Source organism: Mobula birostris, chromosome 9, assembly GCF_030028105.1.
Source record: "Mobula birostris isolate sMobBir1 chromosome 9, sMobBir1.hap1, whole genome shotgun sequence".
Classification (NCBI taxonomy): domain Eukaryota; kingdom Metazoa; phylum Chordata; class Chondrichthyes; order Myliobatiformes; family Myliobatidae; genus Mobula; species Mobula birostris.
The window spans coordinates 3,460,349-3,484,736 of NC_092378.1; the positions used below are offsets into that span (position 1 = coordinate 3,460,349).

The following is a 24,388-nucleotide window of genomic DNA, read 5'->3' on the forward strand; positions in this document are numbered from 1 at the left end:
ACCTAGAGGGTATACGAGGTGTTGCTCCTCCAACCTGAGTTTAGCCTCGTCATGGCAGTAGAGGAGGCTATGTATGGACATATCTGAATGGGAGTGGGAAGCAGAGTTGAAGTGTGTGGCTACCGGGAGATCCTGTCTGTTGTGGCGGACGGAGCGGAGGTGCTCGACGAAGCAGTCCCCCAATCTGCGTCGGGTTTCACCGATGTGGAGGAGGCCGCATCGGGAGCACCGGATGAAATAGATGACCCCAACAGACTCACAAGTGAAGTGTTGCCTCACCTGGAAGGACTGTTTGGGGCCCTGAATGGTGGCAAGAGAGGAGGTGTAGGGACAGTTGTAGCACTTGCGCTTACAGGGATAAGTGTCAGGTGGGAGATCCGTGGGGAGGGTCATCTATTGCATCCGGTGCTCCCGGTGCGGCCTCCTCTACATCGGTGAAACCCGACGCAGGTTGGGGGACTGCTTCGTCGAGCACCTCCGCTCCGTCCGCCAAAACAGACAGGATCTCCCAGTAGCCATCCACTTCAACTCTGCTATGTCCATACATGGCCTCCTCTACTGCCATGATGAGGCTAAACTCAGGTTGGAGGAGCAACACCTCATATACCGTCTGGGTAGTCTACAGCCCCTTGGAATGAACATAGAATTCTCCAACTTCCGGTAATTCCCTCCCCCTCCCTTCCCCTATCCCTATGTCTCTCTGCCCCCTCCCCCAGCTGCCTATCACCTCCCTCATGGTTCCGCCTCCTTCTACTACCCATTGTGTTTTCCCCTATTCATCTTCACCTTTCCTGCCTATCATCTCCCTGCCTCCCCTCCCCCACCTCTTTATCTTTCCCCTTACTGGTTCTTCACCTGGAACCTACCAGCCTTCTCCTTCCTCCCCTCCCCCCACTTCTTTATAGGGCCTCTGCCCCTTCCCCCTACAGTCCTGACGAAGGGTTCCGACCCGAAACGTCGACTGATCGTTTCCACGGATGCTGCCCGACCTGCTGAGTTCCTCCAGCGTGTTGTGAGTGTTGCTTTGACCCCAGCATCTGCAGAATCTCTTGTGTTTTAGATAGATAGAAAAATAATTAAATAAATACTTAAATCAATCAACCAATGAATAAATCTATACAATAAAATAAACAAGCCAGCTTTGTAAAATTTCGAAACCCCTTTGTTTTCATTTGCTCTAGGGTCTTGCTTTTTGCAGAATGTACTGTTTCACTGTATGGCCATTTCTGTTGTGTGTGTGGTCCGTACTGACATGCCTGTGATGCCGCTGTAAGTTTCTCCCAGTCCCTGTCCCTCACCATAGCTGTGCATATGGCAATGATCTCACTTGACTTGGTTTAGGGGGAGACCATTGGAACCTGAAGCAACTAACCTGAAATTGCAAATCCACTGAATCCAACAGCAAGCACCAGGAACGAAATTGCAACCTCTCTGGTTTGGGAGTAACCGACAATCAGTAGTAGGGTGGCTTCCATGCCAAAACCTGGAGCAGAGAAAACATCACGTTAGCCATGTGAATCCGAATCCAAATCCGGTTTATTACCACTGACGCAGAACATAGAGCATAGCACAGCACAGCCAGTACAGGCCATTCAACCCACAGTGTTGTGCCAACCACTCACCCTGCTCCAAGATCAACCTAACCCTCCCCTCCCACATAGCCATCCAGTTTTCTATCATCCGCCTAGGGGTCTCCTGAATGTCCCTGATATATCTGCCTCTACCATCGTCCCTGGCATTCCACACACCCACCACTCTCCGTGTGAAAAACCTATCTCTAATTTCCCCCCATACTTCCCTCGAATCACCTTGTATGAGCCATTTCCACCCTGGGAAAAGGTCTCTGACTGCCCACTGTATCTGTGCCTCTCATCATCTTGTACACCTCTATCAAGTCATGTCTCATCCTCCTTCACTTCAAAGAGAAAAGCCCGGGCTCACTCAACCTGTCCTCAGAAAACATGCTCTCTAATCCAGGCAGCACCCTGGTAAATCTCCTCTGCACCCTCTCTAAAGCTTCCACATCCTCCTTGTAATGAGACAAACAGAACTGAACACAATACTCCGAGTGTGGTCTAGGCAGGGTCTCACAGAGCTGCAACATTACCTCACGGCTGTTGAACTCATTCCTCCGACTAATGAAGGCTAACATCCCATACACCTTAAGCACTCTGTCAACATCATCCAGCGGAGACTGGGGCAAGATCTTCCTGTGCCTGCTTGTATTTTCAGACCATCGCCTATATACACTGGCCACTTTATTAGGTACACACGTACACTGTTCATTATTGCAAATTTCTACTCAGCCAATCAACTTAATGAATAAAAAGTATGTCAGATATACGGGAGGTTCTGTTGTTGTTCAGATCAAATATCAGCATGGGAAGGAATGTGATCCAAGTGACTTTGGCCAAGGAATGGTGCCAGGCAGCATGGCTTGAGTATCTCAGAAACTGGCAATACCTTGGGACGTTTGCTCAAAAGAGTCTCTAGAGTTTACAGAGGGTGGTGTGAAAACTAAAAACATCCGGTGAGCAGCAATCTGTGTGTGAAAATACATTGTTAATGAGAGAGGGGTCAGAGCAGAACGGCCAGACTAGTTCAAGCTCAAATAATCACGCGTTACAACAGTGGTGTGCAGAACAGCATCTACTACTACTACTACTGCGTCGACTCAGGCCTAGGGGGCCGGCGTCGGGCACGATGACGGACCCTCCACTTCTCCCTCTCCCTCATCAGTGTGTTCAGTTCATCTACATTAGCCGCGCCGCTGTCTTCTAGGAGCGTGTTGGCCATAGTCTTGGGAGGGCGCCCAGGGTTCATCCTCCCGTGCTTGGGCTCCCATATGATGACTAGGCTGGCAGATAGCTCGGGGTGGCGTAGACAGTGCCCCGCTAGTTGCAGTCTTCTCGCCTGGATTTTAGTGGTGAGCATCGGTAGGTAGAAGAGCATCTCTGACTGCACAACATGTCGAAGCTTGAAGTGGACGGGCTACAGCAGCAGAAGACCACGAACAGACACTCACTAATACAGGAGATACCTAATAAAGTGACCACTGAGCGTATGGTTTGATATTTCGATGCACATGTGACAAATAAAGCCTATCTATATTTTCAGCAGGGATGAGAACAGGATAAAGGGACACAATGATGTAAAGGTCAGCTCTCTCAGCTTCACACTGCCAGTGGTTGCCATGGAGAAGTGGATGTGGTCATTGTCTCGTTAGAAGACTCGACAAGTTCCCTGTCTCACCAATTGTTACAAGCACTGGAGGAGAGAGTCCCGGTGGGCAAACCATCAGGGAGAGAGTTACACAAAAGCTTCACAGCTGCCCCAACATCTGCAGGAGCTTGGTTGGTGGAAGGGAAGGGTCAGATGACTGAGGTCATGGGGTCAGATAGGTGACTCTGTAGGTGTCAGTGGGCAGGTATGAAGAAAACAGTGCCTCTTGACGAGAGGATTAAACCCAGGGCCTTGAGTTAAAAACAGAATCAGAAGTAGGCCATTCCTTGATCTAGCCTCAATGTACAATAAGACTATGGTTTAATCTTTCATCTCAGAGCCACTCTTCTGAATTAACTTGGATGGTGATGAATATAGTATTAAAAGATATGCTTTACCTAGAAAGATAAGCAAGATGGTAAAGGTGGAGGAGTCCCATATACAAAAGAGAGAATTTAAACATGAGGTTGCTTCTAACAGGAGATGAATTGAGACTTAGTGAAGATATCTGGGTGAGAATCAAAAGCTATAAGGATAAAGGAATAACATTAGACCCCCTAATGCTGACAGTGATTTTAATAAACAACTCTATCAGAATATTAGAAAAGCAAGTTCTCAGGATGATGTTATAGTAATGAGTGATTTTAATTTCCCAAATACTGAGAAAGAGAATGGACTACAGGAAAGTGAAGCAACACACATCAAAGTTGCTGGTGAACGCAGCAGGCCAGGCAGCATTTCTAGGAAGAGGTACAGTCGACGTTTCGGGCCGAGTCCCTTCGTCAGGACTAACTGAAAGAAGGAAAGTGAATTCATTAAGTTATTGAATACAGTAATTTTTTTTGTGGGCATGTGGCCAAGTGCTTAAGGCATTCGACTAGTGATCTGAAGGTCGTGAGTTCAAGCCCCAGCCAAGGCTGCGTGTTGTGTCTTTGAGCAAGGCACTTAACCACACATTGCTCTGCAATGACACCGGTGCCAAGCTGTATGGGTCCTAATGCCCTTCCCTTGGACAACATCGGTGTCGTGGAGAGGGGAGACTTGCAGCATGGGTAACTGCTGGTCTTCCCTACAACATTGCCCAGGCCTGCGCCCTGGAGAGTGAAGACTTTCCAGGCACAGATCCATGGTCTCGCAAGACTAACAGATGCCTTTAAATTGTTTTTTTTAAACTAAGTATGTTGATGCACCAATGGGAGGGGAGGCCTGTCTAGATTTGTTATTCTGTAACAATCAGGATAGAATTTTGAGTACGGAAGTTGTTGAGCCTTCAGGAACAAATGCTCGTAATATTGTTAGTCTTGAAGTTTTTTGGGAGAGTAAAGGAAAGGAAAGTTACGTCGCATCCGGAGTTTCTTCAGTTAGCGGATGATTTCTCTCTATGCCTCTCTGACGTCGTGGGGAACCGCGTATGAGGCAAGTTGCTACAGTGGTTTGCCATTGCCTTCTGCTGGGTGAGCTTCCAAAGAGATCACCAGCTTGTAACCCAGCACGGATGGAAAGCGTGTGGGGGAGCCGGCTGGATTCGAACTCGGGACCTTCCGTGCCAAAGTCCGGCGCTGATGCCACTACGCCACATCAGAAAAAACCAAAGTCATTAAATTGAATTTCAGAAAAGCAACATTTGTGCAGATATGGCATGGACTTCAGAAGGTAAGCTGGAAGGAACTGCTTGAGATTGAGTCAGCTGAGGAAGAATGGGATCGATTTGAAGAGGTAGTATACAAAGTGCAGGAAATGTTCATACCCAAGGTCGGGAGAAACAATAAAAACAATAGATCAACTAAATGGATGAATAAAGATACATGTTGAAAGTTATTAAAGACAGCTATATAAGGAATAGAGAAAAATAGTAATGATATTAACTATAGGGTATATGAAAATATGAGAGCTAGTCAAGAGGGAAATTCAGATTGCCAGAAGGAAGGTTGGGAAGGATATTGCTGATAATGCCAAGATTGACCCTAAGAGAGTTTTTCAATACTTTAGTAGTAAAAGAAAAGTCAAGGAAGAAGTTAATTAGAAATAATAGTAGGGTGATAAATTATGCAGAGAAGGACATAGTGGATACTCTTAACTCATATTTTGTTAGTATCCTCCTGCAAAAATGTTAGCAATATGCCCATAAGTGTAGAGAAAAATAAGGTCGTTTTAAGTGACTTAGAGATCATAGAAAGTGAGGTTCTGCTGAAAAGGCTGGAAGTTAATAAATTTCCAGGGCCAGACAACATATATCCAAGGGTACTTAAAGATGTTTGTGATTATATAAACAACCCCCAACATGTATTTTCAAAAGTCATTGAAAACGAGTGAAATCCCAAAGGACTGGAAATGGGCTAATGTTGTCCCAGTATATAAGAAGGGTGACTGCACTGACCCTGGTAACTATAGACCAGTAAGCTTAATGTGTATTGTAGGTAAGATAATGGAAACATTCATAAAGAATGAGGTGGGATCAGCTGATAAGAACAGGCATGTTAGCAGAAAGCCATCATGGGTTCAGACAGGTGAAATCATGTTTTACTTATATAATGGAGTTCTATGAAGAGACAACTAAAATTTATGATAACAATACCGCAGCTGGTATCATTTACATGGACTTTCAGAAGCCTTTTGACAAGGTACCCCACAAGAGATTAATAATCAAATTACAGGAGGTAGAGATTCAGAGTAAGATGTGCGAATGAGCGCAGAATTGCCACAAAAAAAAAGAAAACAAGTTATGGTGAGAGCAGCTTTTTCACATCTAGAAGATATTAAAAGTGGGGCTCCACAGGGATCAGTTTTGGGGCCTCTGCTGTTTTTAATTTACATTAATGACTTGGATAAGCACAACAAATAACTAGCAAAGTTTGCCAATGACACAAAATTAGGGGGATGGGCCAATAACATTCAGGCAGCAGAATCAATACAGTTACAGCTGAACAAAATCCAGATGTGGTCAAATAAATGGCAGATGAAGTTTAACATAAGTAAACATATAAGAAGTAGAAATATTAGATATAAATGTACAATGGGGGGGGTCTTGAATTAGAAAGCGCACTCTATGAGAAGATTTGGCTGTCCTGGTAGACTCTTCACTATCAGCATCTAGACAATGCACAACAGTGATTAGGAAGTCTAATAGAATGTTAAGACACATAGAAACATGAAGACCTACAGGACAATGTGGGTTCTTTGGCCCACAATGCTGTGCTGAACACGTTGGGCTATAAAATGCGTTCAGTGGAGTTCAGGTCAGGAGACGTTCTCCTTAAGCTGTATAACGCACTTGTGAGGCCACATCTCGAGTACTGTGTACAGTTTTGGTCTCCATAGTTTGAGCGGGATGTGAATGCACTGGAGAAAGTGGAGAAACTAGATTCATTCCAGGTCTGCAGGGTATGAGCCATGACAAAAGATTAAAAGAATTCTTGTTAGCCGAAGTAGATTAGAATGAGAGGAGACATGGTAGAAGTGTTCAAAATCATTAGGGGTGGATGTCAGCTGCCACTTAAAAATTAACCCATCAACAAGAACACGGGGCCATGGGTACAGACTGGTTAAAGGGAGATTTCAGACTAACATCAGGAAGCATTTCTTTACACTGAGTTGTGGACACATGGAACAAACTACGTAATTTTGTAGTTGAGGGTAATACTTTAGAGACTTTCAAGTCTAAACTCGATAGTTATTTCAACACACTCTATGAATAGGAATTTGGCAAGCTTTGTTGGACCAAATGACGTGTTCTTGTCAAAAACTTTCTAAAGTTCTAATGTTCTAACTTCCTAACTTATGATTTCCTTAATGTTTAAAAATTTTTTCCAACTTGAATGCACTTGAATGCACTCAACATCTGAGTCTCCACGGATCTCTTGGGTGGAAAATTCAGATTTCAAATTCAATTATTTACCACATGTGCAATGAAACCTGACAGGTTTGGCACAGCATTGTGGGCTGAAGGGCCTGTACTATGCTATACTATACTGTTCCATGTTGTCGATATTTATTCATTATCTACTTATTATTATGTAGTTTTTTTTTTCCTTTGTATTTGCATGGTTTGTTGCTTTTTGCACATTGGTTGTTTGCCCACCTTTGCTGTACGTGGTTTTTCATTCTTTCTATTGTGTGTGTTTCTTTGTATTTCCTGTGAATGCCTGCAAGAAAATGAACCTCTGGATTGAATACGGTGACTTATACTGTATGTACTTTGATAATAGATTTACTTTGAACTGTGCTCTCTACCCCGTGCTCTGTGCTCTATGGTCTAGGATGGGGTGGCAATCCTACGGAAAAGCCTGGGAATCTGACTTCCCTCTTACCTCCACAATTCATGATCTTCCGGACGGACGTTGTGGACAAGATGTTCCGGCTCCTCAGGAAGTCAGCGATCTGCCCTCCGATCGGAACAACAATGGTCATCACCATGTGCGGCACTGCAGACAGCATTCCCACCTGCCCGAAAAACCGTCCAACATCCTCTCAGAGACACTGACCAATCACTTATTCAGCAAATGCTTGCACGTGGCAACTTCATAAAGATGCTTGCTTTATATTGTTAATGGCAACAGTTAGTCAAACTGTTGTATCATTCCTCAAATCTTTAAAGGTTTAAGTTCAATCGTCATTCAGCCACAGATGGGTATACAGGTAAATGCAACAGTATTCTTTCAGGGCCAAGGTGCAAAGCACTGCACAGTCACACAGAACACATATACCTACAATAGCACCCACAGTCACAAAAAAAACTCATCAGTCCTGTGTTTTAATTGAATCAGAGAGGTTCTCAGTCCATCTTATCTATCACAGAACCTATTGATTTCAATATTACCTGATTTCAAGGGTCAAACTATGAGGTATTGCCTGAAATTCCCTGGAACTCAGAGGGGAGATCTGATCAAAGGGTATTGAAGATCAATGGAATTGTTTCTAGAACTTGGGTGCTGTTAGCAAACACACACACACACACACACACACACACACACACACACACACACACAACACTGCAGGAACTTAGCAGGTCAGGCAGCTTTGATGGATGGGGATAAACAGTCGACATTTGGGAGACCTCTCATCAGGAATGAATGAAGATGTCCACCCTGGACATTCTCTCTTCTCCACTCTCCCATCGGGTAGAACATTCAAAAACCTGAAAGCTCGTACCACCAGGCTCAAAAACAGCTTCTATCCCACTGTTATAGACCCACAGCACCAGGTGCAGGAACAGGTATTGCCCTTCAATGGTCAGGCTCTTGAACCAGAGGGGATAACTTCACTCAACTTCACTTGTCCCATCACTGAACTGTTCCCACAACCTATGGACTCGCTCTTAAGGACTCTTCATCTCATGTTTTCGATATTTATTGCTTATTGCTTATTATTATTACTATTTTGTTATTTTTGCACACTGATTAGTACTCAAGTTAGTGCGTTTTTATTGATTCTATTATGGTTATTATTCTATTATGCCTACAAGAAAATGAATCTCAGGGTTATACATGGTGACATATATGTACTTTGATAATAAGTTTACTTTGAACTTTGAAGAGAACTCTTGTACAATGCAATGGTCTCTTGATCTCACAATCTACCTCTTGCACTTTATTGTCTACCTGTATTACACTTTCTGTTACACTTTATTCTGCATTCTGTTACTGTTTTACATTGTTCTACCTCAATACACTGTGTGATGATCTGATCTGTACGAACAGCATGCAAGACAAGTTTTCACTGTATCTCGGTACATCTGACAATAATAAACCAATTTACCAATTCCAATCTGTGGAATCTTTTGTGTCCATTATTTGCTGTTAACATGCAGAACATGGCAGAATTTTGGAACTCTCTCCCACCAACTTAGGGGAGGAGCGCACTGTATTGTAGTAGTTAGTATAATGCTATCACAACACCAGCAACCCGGGTTCAAATCCCACCTCTGTCTGTAAGGAGTTTGTACATTCAGCCCATGACCTCATGGCATTTTTCATGGCTATCCAGTTTCCTCCCACATTACAAAAATGTATGAGTTAGTATGTTAATTGTTCACACGGCTGTAATTTGTGCATGGCAGGGTGGAGATACATCTTGACCAAAGGTGGTGCAAGGTGCTCCTTCCCTTCGCTAGCCTGAAGCACCTGCTTAGCAACCCCCCACCCGCCACCAGACAGGGTCACGTGAAGCTATAGGAGCAGCTGATGGATGGTCGAATGAGCAGCTGGTACAGATCACAAGTCCTGGTTATGCGACCACTGACACCAGGCGGACAATCTCTGAAGAGAATTGATAATGGCTGGGGTCACCATGTAAAGACACCGCCCAGAGGAAGGCAATGGCAAACCACTTCCGTAGAAAAAATTGTCAAGAACAATCATGGTCATGGTGATGGATAGACCATGATCACCCACGCCATACAACACGGCGCGTAATGATGATGACGGGTGTAATTGGGCAGTGCAGGCTCACTGGGTCAGAAGGGCCTGTTACCGTGCTGTACCTCAGAATCAGATAAATGGATGGATGGATAGATAGACAGACAGAGAAACAACAATAACTGATTCCTGGTTACAGAGTCTTACAGCATAGAAACAGATCCTTCAGCTCAACTGCGTTGCCCATCGAGCTCGCCCCATCTCCCTACATTTGGCTGAGAGCCCTCAGAACCCCTCTTATTCATGTACTGTACTAACCCAGAGAGACACACACAATCTGCTAGAGGAGCTCAGAGTGTCAAACAACATTGGTGAGAGGAAGTAAATTGTCCTCAGTTCTGGTTAGGAGTTTTGCCTGGAACGTTGATAATTTCTTTCCTACACAGACGCTGCTCGATCCACTAAATAACCTCCAGCAGATTGGGTATTCCTTCAGGTTCCAGCATCTGCAGCCTCTGATGTCAGCTGGTCAGGCAGCAATGGTCCCATCTACCCTGAAGAAGTTTCTTCACCTTTCTTTTCCAGAGCTGATGAAAGGTCAAGGCTGAAACATCGACTGTATCAATTGTTCTGGTCACGATGAAGGGCGTTCATCCACGTCACACTCCATTTCCCTCCACAGATGCTGCCTGGCATGTCAAGTTCCTCCAGGAGATCATTTTTTGCCAGTTCTTTGAAAGAGTTCTCAATTTAACCCTTTCAGATGTGCTCCAGTTTCCTCCCTTACGAAGATTTGATCAGGAAAGAGGTAGCGAGCTCAGTGACATGGTACCATAACAACCTTTCCCTCAATGCCAATAAAACAATAGACACTGACTTCAAGAAGTGTGGATGGTGCACGTTTTTCTGTCTACTTCAATGGTATTGAGTTTGAGAAGGTTGAGAGCTTCAAGTTCTTTGGAGTGAACATCACCAAGAGCTGATCCAACCGCATAGACACCATGGCCAAGAAAGCTCACCAACACCTCTAACTCCTCAGGAGACTAAAGAAATGAGCCATATCCCCTTTATCTCTCATCAATTTTTATCGATGCACCACAGAGAGCTTCACATCCAGATGCATCACGGCTTGGTACATCAACCGCTCTGCCTTGAAACTGCAGAGTTGTGGACACAGCTCAGCACATCACAGGAAACAGTCTCTCCTCCATGGACTCTGTCTACACTTCTCCCTGTCTAGATAAAGCAGCCAAGACAATCAATGAGCCTACCTGCTGCGGACATAGTCAAAAACATGCAAGCTCGTTACCTGCAAGAGCAAATCTACCCCACTGTTATAAGACTATGGAATAGTTTCTCAGCACAATGAGATGGACTGTTGACCTCACAATCTATCTCGCTAAGGCCTTGCACCTTAGAGTGTGCCTGCTCTACACTTCCTCTGTAGCTGTTACACTTTATTCTGCATTCTGTTATTGTTTTAGCTTGCTTTCCCTCAATGCACTGTGTAATGATCTGATCTGTGTGGAAGCCATGCAAAACAAAGATTTTCACATACCTTGGTACATGTGACAATAATGATAATAAGTTCCTGTTGAGTTTGCTCACACCACTCTCTCAGAAAGTGTATGGCGGATCACACAACTTGATACAGAGAAATTCTACTCCTACTTCTCTATTGTTTGTTGCCCGATCCCCTTGACTGTGTCTTTATATCTAACTCTACCGCACTGGAAAAGCTTCACCTCACGTAATCCGTCAAAACCCTTCGTGACTACTGAAGACTTCTCTCTTTATAATCCTTCACCCATTAAAGGAAACAACTTCAATCATTTTAAAGGCAGCTCTCCAAAAAAAAGGCCAGAATGCTCCTTTATGAGACCATGAGACATAGGAGAAGAATTAGGCCATTCAGCTCATCAACTCTGCTCTGCCATTCCATCATGGCCAATTTAATATTCCTCTCAACGCCATTCCTCTGCCTTCTCCCTGTAATCTTTGACACCCTGACTAATCAAAGACGTATCATCCTCCACTTTAAATATACCCAATGACTTGACAATGAATTTCACAGATTCACTGTCCTCTGCCTAAAAAATCCTCATCTCTGCTCGAAATGGATGCCTCTCTATTCTGAGACTGTGCCCTCTGGTCACAGACACTGTCACTATAGAAAACATTCTCCAATTTGACCTTTCAATATTTGACAGGTTTCAATCAGATTCTCCCCTCATTCTTCTAAACTTCAGCGAGTACAGGCTCAGAGCCATCAAACACACCTCAAGCATGAACAATGTTATTCCCCGGATCGTTCTTGTAACCTCCCCTGGATACCCTGCGATGCCAGAACATCCTTTCTGAGATAAGAGGCCCCAAGACTGCTCACAATACTCCTAATGTGGTCCGACTAATGCCTTATAAATGACCCAGCAAGAATATTCTCCTTCCTTTCCTCCCCTCTATTCACTCACGCAGCCCCCGCATTAGTTCATTAACCTGCTGCCAGGCGAGATATCTCGTCATATTTTCCCTCTCCGTGATTGATATTTCATTGCCTATTGTTTATTGTTATGCTGGGTGTTTAAGGCTGCTCCTTCCATAGTCCTGGGCTTTCTGTTTAATTACATCTCTCACAGTCATCCTGTCATGTGTGTGATAATATTATCGCTTGGAACTGCACCGGCCCAGCGTGACGGGAAGTTAGAATAATGAAGGGTTTTTAATGAAACAGATTTCTGTGGTGTTATTGGGTCCTCTTCCGATCAGATACCAGATGAGTTCAATGCTTTTATTAATTTAACTTTACCTGTCATTGGATGTAATATTCCAGATGAATCTTTGGCCAGAATTCTAACCCACTATTTCTGTTCACAGACAAGCACCTGCCTGCCCACTGTCAAGGGCGTATGTACAGAAAGGTGCTGGAAAAGGGCCAGTGACTCTGTGAAAAATCCCACCCCACCATGCCAGGACCACCAGACTCAAAAACTATTTCTTCCCCCAAGCAGTAAGGCTGGGCATCACCTCTGCTCCCGAACCCACCACTTCTCTATTATATCCTGTCAGCCTAGCACCACTTTATGGGCATACAATCAATCTATGTATATAAATTATCCAATGTATTTATATTTATTGTTTTTTTAGTTATTGTGTTCGCTGTCTTTTGTGATTTTTGTACTGCATCAGATCCAGTGTAGCAATTGTTTTGTTAATTGAAATGTGGGGGAGGGAGGAGGGGGGAAGGAGCGGGTAGGGAGGGGGAAGGAGGGGGAAGGGGGCAGGAGGGGGAGGACGGGGAAGGGGGTGGGAGGGGGAAGGAGGGGGAGGGGGAGGGTGGAGGGAGAGGGGAGAAGGGAAGGGAAAGGAAGGGGGGGAAAGAGGGAGAGGGGGAAGGATGGGGAGAGAGAAATGGACCAACAGATAAAGACACTGGTGTGTGAGTGAGACAGCAATAGGGTTACAGAGAGAGACAAAGAAATGGAGGAAGGGAAAAACAATAAGGAGGGAAAGGGAGGGGGAGATGAGGAGAAGAGAAGCGAGACATTGATGGAAAAAGCAGAACAGAAACTAAAAGAGAGAAGAGATTATGAGAAATGACAGTTTTGGCTGCTAATGTTCGAAGTGTTCCAAAGTCGGAGAAGGCATGACAGAAATATAATTCCAAAAGGTAGACATCCTGATAGGAGCCAGTATGGAACTTCATTGCCCAAGCTGGGATCGCTATTGCTGAGTGTCAACGGTTGACCCCTTTGACTCTGAATACGACTCTCAAGGTCTTCGCTGTGTGTCCCTGGTAAGATCAAGCAGTGTGGTCCAGACAACACGTGAGACCCTGCCACCAGATGCCTGTTTTCAGCCACCCGGGAGAGAGGCGTCAGAGTCGGTGCGGGAGGGGTGTGGAGGAGTATCCATATTGGCGTCACTGGTGCTGCTCTCCAGTCTTCGCTCAGCAGAAGACAAGCTGTGCGGTGTTTGACTGCAGACTGCTGCAACACTCATGGACTCTGGGGCTTGGACTATATACTTATTTTTGTGTGACTGTAATTTACTGCTGTCTTACAGTATGTCTGCTTTACAGTATGTGTCTTGTTCTGTTGATACTGTGTTTTTCACCTTGGCCCCAGAGTAACACATTTTTGTTTGTCTGCGTTCATGTGTGGTTGAATGACAATTAAACTTGAAGTTGATCAAGAAGGAGGTACAGGAGCCTCAGAACACATTTTCTCGTGTTCTAGATATCTATTGCTTATTTATTTATTTGTTTTTTTTTATCTCTTTTGTAGTTGCAGTTTGTTGCCTTTTGCACAGTGGTAGTTTGCGTGTCTTGCTTTGTGCAATTTTCCATTGATTGTATTGTGTTTCTTTTATCACTGTCAATGCCTACAAGAAAATTAATCTCAAGGCTCTATGTGGTGACGTGTACTTTGATAATGAGTTTACTTTTGAACTTTGAGACCATATCCCACAGAGTAAATCCAAAGGAGGGAGAGTGAGGGCTTTTTGTTAGCTTACCTTGCTGATGGGAAAGCCGAAGACTTCCTCAAAGTAGGCAGGCTGGCTGATGAGCAACAGGTAGAAGGTCCAACTGCGGCAGAAATTGGCCACGATGATAGCATACACTGGCATGGAGGTGAAGAATTTCAGCCATGGTGTCCTGAACTTCTGTGCGGGGGTCAGACACAGGTACCATCGTCACAACCTTCCGGGAATCCTGCACAAGAACTACCAACTCCCTTTGCACCACTGACTTTTGAATTTTCTTCCCGTTTAGAAAGTTACACCTTTATTTCTTTCTACCGTAGTGCATGAACATACCTTTCCATACATTATATTCCATCTGCTATTCTGTGTCTATTCTCCCAATCTGTCCCAGTCCTTCTGCACACTCCCTGCTTCCTGAACACTACCTGCCTCTCCACAAAGCTGTCAATTCTGACATTGACATATAACATGAAAAGAACTGCTTACAACACTGACCCCTGTGGGACTCCACTAGAAAAAGGCAGCCAACCAGAAAAGGCCCCCTTTATTCCCATTCTTTCCCTCTTGCCAATCAGCCAGTCTTCTATCCATGGCAGTAAACAGTCCTGGAACATCTGGACAGCGGAGATGCATACATCATGATGCTCTTCATTGACTACAGCTCAGCATTCATAGAAACCATAGAAAAACTACAGCACAGAAACAGGCCTTTTGGCCCTTCTTGGCTGTGCCGAACCATTTTCTACCTAGTCCCACTGACCTGCACACGGACCATATCCCTCCATACACCTCCCATCCATGTATCTGTCCAATTTATTCTTAAATGTTAAAAAAGAACCCGCATTTACCACCTCGTCTGGCAGCTCATTCCATACTCCCACCACTCCCTGTGTGAAGAAGCCCCCCCTAATGTTCCCTTTAAACTTTTCCCCCCTCACCCTTAACCCGTGTCCTCTGGTTTTTTTCTCCCCTTCCCTCAGTGGAAAAAGCCTGCTTGCATTCACTCTATCTATACCCATCATAATTTTATATACCTCTATCAAATCTCCCCTCATTCTTCTACGCTCCAGGGAATAAAGTCCTAACCTATTCAACCTTTCTCTGTAACTGAGTTTCTCAAGTCCTGGCAACATCCTTGTAAACCTTCTCTGCACTCTTTCAACCTTATTTATATTCTTCCTGTAATTTGGTGACCAAAACTGAACACAATACTCCAGATTCGGCCTCACCAATGCCTTATACAACCTCATCATAACATTCTAGCTCTTATACTCAATACTTTGATTAATAAAGGCCAATGTACCAAAAGCTCTCTTTATGACCCTATCAATACTATTATCCCCTCAAAACTTACTAATAAGCTTCAAGACTTCAGCCTCAATGCCCCCTTGTGCAATTGGATCCTGGATTTCCTTATTTGCACACCCCAATAGTTTGGATTGGAAACATCATCTCCTCTACAATCTCCATCAGCACAGGTACACCACAAGGCCATGCAGTTAACCTCTGCTCTACTTGCTTTATACTTAGGACAGTGTGGCTAACCACAGCTCCAATGCCATATTCAAATTTGTGGGCCAAATCAAAGGTGCTGGTGAATCAGCATACAGGAGGGAGATTGAAAATCTGACCAAGTGGTGCCACAGCAACAACCTCTCACTCGATGTCAGCAAGACCAACGAGTTGATTATTGACTTCAGGAGAAGGAAACCAGAGATTCATGAACGGGGGGGGGGGGGGGTATCAGAGGTGGAGAGGTCAGCAACTTTAATTTCCTTGGTGTTATCTTTTCAGAGGATCTGTTCTGGGCCCAGCACACAAGTGTCATTACAAAGAAACCGTGACAGCCCCTCTACTTTCTCAGCCCTTTGCAAAGATTCAGCATGTCATCTAAAATTTTGACAAGCCTCTGTAGATGTGTGGTGGAGAGTATATTGACTGGTTGCATCATGGCCTGATATGGAAACACCATTGTCATTTGTACAGAAAAGCCTACATAAAGTAGTGCATATGGCCCAGTCCATCACCGGTAAAGCCCACCCCACCATTAAGCACGTCGATACGGAGCAATGTCACAGGAAATCAATATCCATCATCAGGGACCCCCCCCCATCCAGGCCATGCCCTCCTCTTACTGTTGCCATCAGGAAAAAGGTACAGAAGACTCAAGACCCACACCCCCAAGTTCAGGAACAGTTATTACCCCTCAACCACCAGCCTCTTGAACCAGAGGGGGGAACTGGACTCTCCCCGTCACTGAATTGCTTATTTATTTATTTTATTATTATTGTTATTTCTTTTGGTTGTTTATTTTTCACATTGGTTGCAGTTCATCCTGTTGGGTGTGGTCTTTCATTGATTCTGTTGTGTTTCTTGCACTTATTGTGAATGCCCACAAGAAAAGAAATTTCAGGGTTGTATAGGGTGACATATATGTACATACTTAGATAATAAATTCGTTTTGAACTTTGAAATGGGAGCAAACTTGGAAACAGGAGGTTGAATGGGACTTGGGGGTCCTTGTGCATGATTCTGTAAAGGTTAACTTGCAGGCTGAGTCAGTGGCGAGGAAGGCAAATGCGATATTAGCATTCATTTCAAGGAGGTTAGAATACAGAAGCAAGGATGTAATGCTGAGGCTTTATAAGGCATTGGTCAGGCCACACTTGGAGTATTGTGAGCAGTTCTGGATCCCTTATCTAAGAGAAGATGTGCTGGCATTGGAGAGGGTCCAGAGGAGGTTCACAAGAATGATCCCAGTAATGAAAGTTTTAACGTACGAGGTGCATTTGATGACACTGAGCCTGTACTTGCTGGAGTTTAGAAGAATAAGCAGTGACAGTGAAGCCTACTGAATATATAAAGGTCTAGACAGAGTGGATGTGGAAAAGATACCACCTATAGTGGGGGAATCTAGGGCCAGAGGGCACAGCCTTAGAATACAAGGTTGTCCCTTTAGAATAGAGTTGAGGAGGAATTTATTTAGCCAAAGTGTGATGAATCTATGGAATTATTGCCCCAGATGACTGTGGAGACCAAGTCATTGGGTATATTTAAAGCAGAGATTGATAGGTTCTTGATTAGTCAGGATATCAAAGGTTACAGGGAGAAGGCATGAAAATGGGGTTGAGAAGGATAATAAATCAGCCATTATGGACTAGAGGAGCAGACTCGATGGCCCAAATGGCCTAACTCTACTCCTATGTCTTTTCCCTCTCGTGTGACCAGTGGCACTGCAGGTAGAATCTCTGTATCAAAGCTCCAGATGCGGCCTCTGGTGCTGTCTAAGTGGAGTCTGCATGCTCTCCCTGTGAACCATTTGAATTCCTCTTGGCTGCTCTGTTTTCCACCCAGGTCCCAAAATGGGAGACTTGGGAGGTCTGTTTGCTTACTGTTGGAGAATGCAATTGATCGGATTGTGCTGGTTACTAGCATGGATTTGATGGGCCAAGTAACCTCTCTCTATGTGATTGGAAAATATGAATGTCAGCTCATGACCCTTCAACTATTCACCATGGGACTGGCCTCCATATTGTCACCTCTCTGGGAAAAGGGGGTTCTCTGAATTCGTTAGTAACACAAAGTGATGGAGGAACTTAACAGGTCAGACAGTATCTGGGAAATGGATAGTCAATGTGTCAGGTCCAGAACCTTCATCAGAACTGGGGATATCCAGTGTAAAAAATGTGGGGGGAAGCAGTGGAGAAGGAGCTACAGAAGATAGGTGAATCCAGAAGGGGGAATAATGGACCAGTAAGGGAGCGGGTGAATGGGAATGAAGTGAGAAGCCTGCGGAGGGGTAGGGGTTGGTAGGTGGATGTGACAAAGTACGTGTTACTCACTCTATACCCCTCCCACGTATCTACCAAAACTTCACTGAAATGTTGCATTTAACCCCACATCCACGACTTCCACTGGTAGCTCATTGCACACTAACACCACCCTCTGAGTGAATATGATCTCCCTCAGGTTCTCCTTGAATATTTCACCTTTCACCCTCCACCCATGACCTCAAGTTCTAGTCTCACCAAACGTCAGTGGAAAAAGGCTGCTTGCATTTACCCTATCTATACCCTTCATAATTTTGTAAACCTCTAACAAATCTCCCCTCATTCCCCTACGCTCCAGGAAATAAAGTCCTAATTTAACTATATAACCATATAACAACTACAGCACAGAAACAGGCCATCTGGGCCCTTCTAGTCCGTGCCGAACTCTTACTCTCACCTAGTCCCACCGACCTGCACTCAGCCCATAACCCTTCATTCCTTTCCTGTCCATATATCTGTCCAATTTAACTTTAAACGACAACATCGAACCTGCCTCAACCACTTCTGCTGGAAGCTCGTTCCACACAGCTACCACTCTCTGAGTAAAGAAGTTCCCCCTCATGTTACCCCTAAACTTTTGCCCTTTAACTCTCAATTCATGTCCTCTTGTTTGAATCTCCCCCGTTCTCAATGGAAAAAGCCTATCCACATCAACTCTATCTATCCCCCTCATAATTTTAAACACCTCTGTCAAGCCCCCCCCTCAACCTTCTACGCTCCAAAGAATAAAGACCTAATTAATGCAATCTTTCCTTATAACTCAGGTCCTCAAGTCCCAGCAACATCCTTGTAAATTTTCTCTGTGCTCTTTCAATCTTATCGGCATCTTTCCTACAGGTAGGTGCTTGCTGCAGTCTGACCTGGCTGGTATTGATGAGAGACGCCCTCTCCCCAATACTGCTCTCTATGTATGTTCTCTCTTCACTGGTTATAGTCGGATGCTTTGCCGGACTCTGGTAAGCGAGGAGCAGCCAAAATATGTACCAGATCATCCCAAACATACCTGGAAAATGGGAAAAGATAAAACTGGTTTATTAATGTCACGTGTAGTGTGAAGAACTTTGTCCTGCCTACCATCCATACAGATCATTTCATGACAACAGTGCACTGAGTTAGTATAAGAGAAATATCTCCAATAAAGTGATACCAAGTGAATGACATGTAATTATATGGAGAAAAAAAATAGTTTCAATATCCTACAATGCAGACACGAGGAAATCTGCAGATGCTAGAAATTCAAGCAACACATACAAAAATTGCTGGTGAATGCAGCAGGCCAGGCAGCATCTATAGGAAGAGGTACAGTCGACATTTTGGGCCGGGACCCTTCGTCAGGACTAACTGATAGTAAGAGATTTGAAAGTGGGAGATCCAAAATGATAGGAGAAGACAGGAGGGGGAGGGTAGATCTAAGAGCTGGAAAGTTGATTGGCAAAAGGGATACGAGGCTGGAGAAGGGAGAGGATCATGGGACAGGAAGCCTGGGGAGAGAGAGGAGGGAGGGGAGCCCGGAGGGTGGAGAGCAGGCAAGGAGTTATAGTGAGAGGGACAGAAGGAGAAAAAAGAGAGAGAGAGAAAAAAAAGAGAGAGAAATAAAAGAAAAATTAAATAAATAAATAGATAGATAAATAAATAAATGGATAGATAGATAGATAACGGATGGGGTACGAGGGGGAGGAGGGGCATTAACAGAAGATAGAGAAGTCACTGTTCATGCCATCAGGTTGGAGGCTACCCAGACGGAATATAAGGTGTTGTTCCTCCAACCTGAGTGTGGCTTCATCTTTACCGTAGAGGAGGCCGTGGATAGACATATCAGAATGGGAATGGGATGTGGAATTAAAATGTGTGGCCACTGGGAGATCCTGCTTTCTCTGGCGGACAGAGCGTAGGTGTTCAGTAAAACGATCTCCCAGTCTGCGTCAGGTCTCACCAATATATAGAAGGCCGCACCAGGAGCACTGCACGCAGTATATCACCCCAGCCGACTCACAGGTGAAGTGTCACCTCACCTGGAAGGACTGTCTAGGACCCTGAATGGTGGTAAGGGAGGAAGTGTAAGGGCATGTGTAGCACTTGTTCCACTTACAAGAATAAGTGCCAGAGGGAGATCGGTGGGAAGGGATGGGGGGGACGAATGGACAAGGGAGTCACGTAGGGAGCGATCCCTGCGGAATGCAGGGGGGGGGGGGGGAGGGAAAGACGTGCTTAGTGGTGGGATCCCGTTGGAGGTGGCGGAAGTAACGGAGAATTATATGTCGGGGGCTGGTGGGGTGGTGGGTGAGGACCAGGGGAACCTTATTCCTAGTGGGGTGGCGGGAGGATGGGGTGAGAGCAGACGTGCGTGAAATGGGGGAGATGTGTTTGAGAGCAGAGTTGATGGTGGAGGAAGGGAAGCCCCTTTCTTGAAAAAAGGAAGACATCTTCTTCGTCCTGGAATGAAAAGCCTTATCCTGAGAGCAGATGAGGCAGAGACGGAGGAATTGCGAGAAGGGATGGTATTTTTGCAAGAGACAGGGTGAGAAGAGGAATAGTCCAGGTAGCTGTGAGAGTCAGTAGGCTTATAGTAGACATCAGTAGATAAGTTGTCTCCAGAGACAGGGACAGAAAGATCAAGAAAGGGGAGAAGGGTGTCGGAAATGGACCAGATAAACTTGAGGGCAGGTGAAAGTTGGAGGCAAAGTTAATGAAGTCACCGAGCTCAGCATGCGTGCAGGAAGCAGTGCCAATGCAGTCGTCGATGTAGCGATGGAAAAGAGGGGGACTGATACCAGTATAGGCTTGGAACATAGATTGTTCCACAAAGCCAACAAAAAGACAGGCATAGCTAGGACCCATACGGGTGCCCATAGCTACACCTCTAGTTTGGAGGAAGTGGGAGGAGCCAAAGGAAAAATTGTTAAGAGTAAGGACTAATTCTGCTAGACGGAGGAGAGAGGTGGTAGAGGGGAACTGGTTAGGTCTGGAATCCAAAAAGAAGTGAAGAGCTTTGAGACCTTCCTGGTGGGGGATGGAGGTATATAGAGACTGAGCATCCATGGTGAAAATAAAGCAGTGGGGGCCAGGGAACTTAACATCATTGAAAAGATTCTGAGTGTGAGAAGTTTCATGAACATAGGTGAGAAGGGATTGAACAAGGGGGGATAAAACAATGTCGAGGTATGCAGAAATGAGTTCGGTGGGGCAGGAGCAAGCTGAGACAATGGGTCTACCTGGACAAGCAGGTTTGTGGATCTTGGGTAGGAGGTAGAAGCAGGAAGTGCGAGGTGTGGGAACTATAAGGTTGGTAGCAGTGGATGGGAGATCCCCTGAGCGGATAAAGTCAGTGATGGTGTGGGAGACAATGGCTTGGTGCTCCTTAGTGGGGTCATGATGGAGGGGTAAATAAGAGGAGGTATCCGCGAGCTGACGCTGTGCCTCAGCAAAGTAGAGGTCAGTACGCCAGACTACAACAGCCTACAATTTTACTTATAACCAAAAAGTTACCAACTGTCACTTCAAAACTTGCTTACACAGCAACTAAAATTTCCACCTTTCGAGTGGCTGAATCTTCTGCCTGATGGGAGGGAGATAAGAGAGAACATCCAGAGTGGTGACATCTTTGATTATGTTGGCTGCTTTACTGAGGAAGTGAGAAGTGTAGACTGATCCCTTGGAGGGGAGGCTGGCTGCCGAGATGTGCTGAGGTGTGTCCACAACTCTCTGTAGTTTCCTGTGGTCATGTGCAGAGCAGTTGCCATACCAAGCTGTGGTGTACCTGGACAGAATGCTTTCTATAGTACATGAACAAGAATTGGTGAGGGTCGAAGTCAATATGCCAAATTCCCTCAGCCTTCTGAGGAAGTAGAGTCACTGCTGAGCTTTCTTTGCCATAATGTTAACATGGTTCTTCAGAAGTTAGTGGTTTTTCAAATTATATAAATTACTGCAGTTTTTCTGGTGAAGGTATTATTGAGGAGGGAGTTTTGGGCTTTAGACCCAATGAGGGACTGACTTTTTATTTCCATCAGAACAGTGGCTAAAGAGGACGACAGCTCTTGGGGTTATATAAGAGTCTGAAATTGCTGCTGTGGAACATTCCTGTTTGACCTTCCACAGGGACCTCCGTCGTCCCACAGGGAATGTCTCAACGGTGGCATCCAGTCAACCTTACAGCATGGCTTTGACAACTGACAAGGACCTGACCCAGCTTCGTGGCTGTCAGAGTGGGAAAATGGCTTTGACATCTACAAAATTCATTGTGGTTACCCATTCCAACAACACCCCACAAAACTATGACCTCCTCAAGGGTTTCTGATTTTGGGGGACACCACTGAAAGCATTTCCCTTCTAGGTCAGACAGACAGACAGTGTTGGCCATGGCGGATTTGAAATATGGAAGAAAATGCTGAAATTGTATGGGTCAAGTAGGTTGGGATGGAGATGCCCATCTTGTGAGACTGTCATTGCCATTCCCCCTACCCCCCACTCATCCACCTTGTGGACTCTGAACTGAACTGGGATCATCTAATCAGAGCAATTGAATGTGGAGCAAATGACCTGCTAAACCTGAGACCATTCTTTAGCCATTTATTACGCAAAGTGCCAAACTGAAGCAATCTGTAATTTCATTAGGCTGTGTGTCTGAGTCACCTAGTTTGGCTTGTTAGGACCAATAGAGTTGAAAGAAACAAAGACTTGAGGGTGGGGGAGTAGAAACCATAGAACAATGTGGGTTGTAGCCCTGAACCAGAGCCAATAAAAAGGTGTTAAGGGCCAACCAGGTGATGTGCATCCAGTGACACTAGAAGACTACATCTGAAATGATGAACGAATATAAAAGTGGACACTTCATTTGTGCTATCAGTGATAACTCCAGAGAATCACACCACGAGGAAGAAGCCCCATGCCGGGCTGGGAGAAGAAAGGATCAATCATATAGCCAATGGAGTTCCCCTGTTTCTGTGAAGTGGTCTGAGTGAGCATTGGTACAGAGGGAACTGTAGAATTCATGTCCTAAGTTATTGGTCCAGGGTCAACACAGCTCTGTTGTTATTGTGCAGAGACAATAAAGTGTGAGCGTCGATTAATTACAAATTGTGTAGAGAATTTCCTAAACTAGTTCCATTGACGAATCATCTACAACAGACAGACAGGCAGATAGAAGGATAGGAAAATAGGAAGATAGACTGGCGTAGATAGGTAGATCGATACAGAGATTAATTTCAAGGATAGTAATATGAATTTTCCCACTCCGCCAGCACTATACAAAGGTAACTGCTCTCAGCAACAAGGATTTAGACCCAAAGTCATAGGACACTACAGCACAGAAACAGGCCCTTCGACCCATCTAGTGTGTGCCAAGCTATTATTCTGACTAGTTGTATTGACCTGCATAGAGCACTACAGCACAGAAATGGTCCTTTGGCCCATCTAGTCCATGCCTTCTGACCAGTGCCATTGACCCACACTTGACCGAAACCCTCCACACCCCTCCCATCCATGTACCTATCCAAACTTCTCTTATCATTGAAATTGAACTGAAACATTCAAATCGATTTGCAAACGCTTCAGAACTAGCAGCCGCTGGATTCTCCCGGGACTCACCGTAAACATAGAAAACGGAAGACCAGCCTTTGTATTGGACCAGCAACCCAGCCAGAGGCATTGCCACGACAGCCCCCGCGTAGGATCCTGAGGAAAACACATAGGAAAGGGTGAGAGCAAGGCCCAGCTCCGTGGAGAAATAACCGTAGCGCGTAATCAATTACCCAAACAGGATCGGTGGGAAATCACCGTTATCCCACAACCGATTACCCAAACAGGATCAGTGTGAAGCCACCATACCACATGGGTCGATTGATTCTGAAAGTGGATGGACAGCGGGAGAGGGAAACATTCTCACCCCATCCATAAATTGACTAGATTAACGTCTCTCTTAGCCTGGATAGAAAGATACATAGATAGATTGATAGAAAGACAGAGAGAGACAGATACAGACAAATAGGAAGGCAGATAGAGGGGGGGGGGAGAGAGAGGAAGAGAGAGATAGATGAGGAGATAGAAAGATAAATACATACTTCTTCCGACACTTCCTGAGCACTGCTCTGATAGAACAGAGTTACTGAGTCCTCTAGCAATAAAGCACGGGCAATCCTATCTATGCCAACCATCTATTATCCCCATCACCGTACACCACTACAAACACTTCAAACCATGTCTTATAATGCTGTTTACATTGCAAACACATGCTGATATTTATATATTTATGCACATTTTAATCAATATCCATAATTCTGACTTTATTTTATATAATTCTTTACTCTTTATAATAGTTGGGTATTGTTGCTTTTGTTGCATGTCACACCCTGACCAACACACCACAGCAAGTTTCTGATACCTGTAAATGTATATGGTGGATAAAGTTGATCTTTGATCCAGTATCCATTTACACAAATAGCATTTACTGGCACTACTCACAGTCATCGAGTCATAGAGCACTACAGCAAAGTAGGCCCTTTG

General features: G+C 44.8%; 1 protein-coding gene across 1 annotated transcript in view; it reads right to left on the reverse strand.

The window, feature by feature from the left end:
* Positions 1-24,388, reverse strand: part of slc17a8 (solute carrier family 17 member 8) — a 90,735-nt gene that overhangs the window by 12,067 nt on the left and 54,280 nt on the right. Inside the window, exons 6-10 of the mRNA XM_072269313.1 lie at positions 23,474-23,560; positions 18,748-18,890; positions 14,088-14,237; positions 7,530-7,662; positions 1,373-1,483 (exon numbers count right to left, since the gene is read on the reverse strand). Of these exons, the coding sequence (XP_072125414.1) occupies positions 1,373-1,483; positions 7,530-7,662; positions 14,088-14,237; positions 18,748-18,890; positions 23,474-23,560 (624 nt within the window). The remainder of the gene's footprint in view (positions 1-1,372; positions 1,484-7,529; positions 7,663-14,087; positions 14,238-18,747; positions 18,891-23,473; positions 23,561-24,388) is intronic.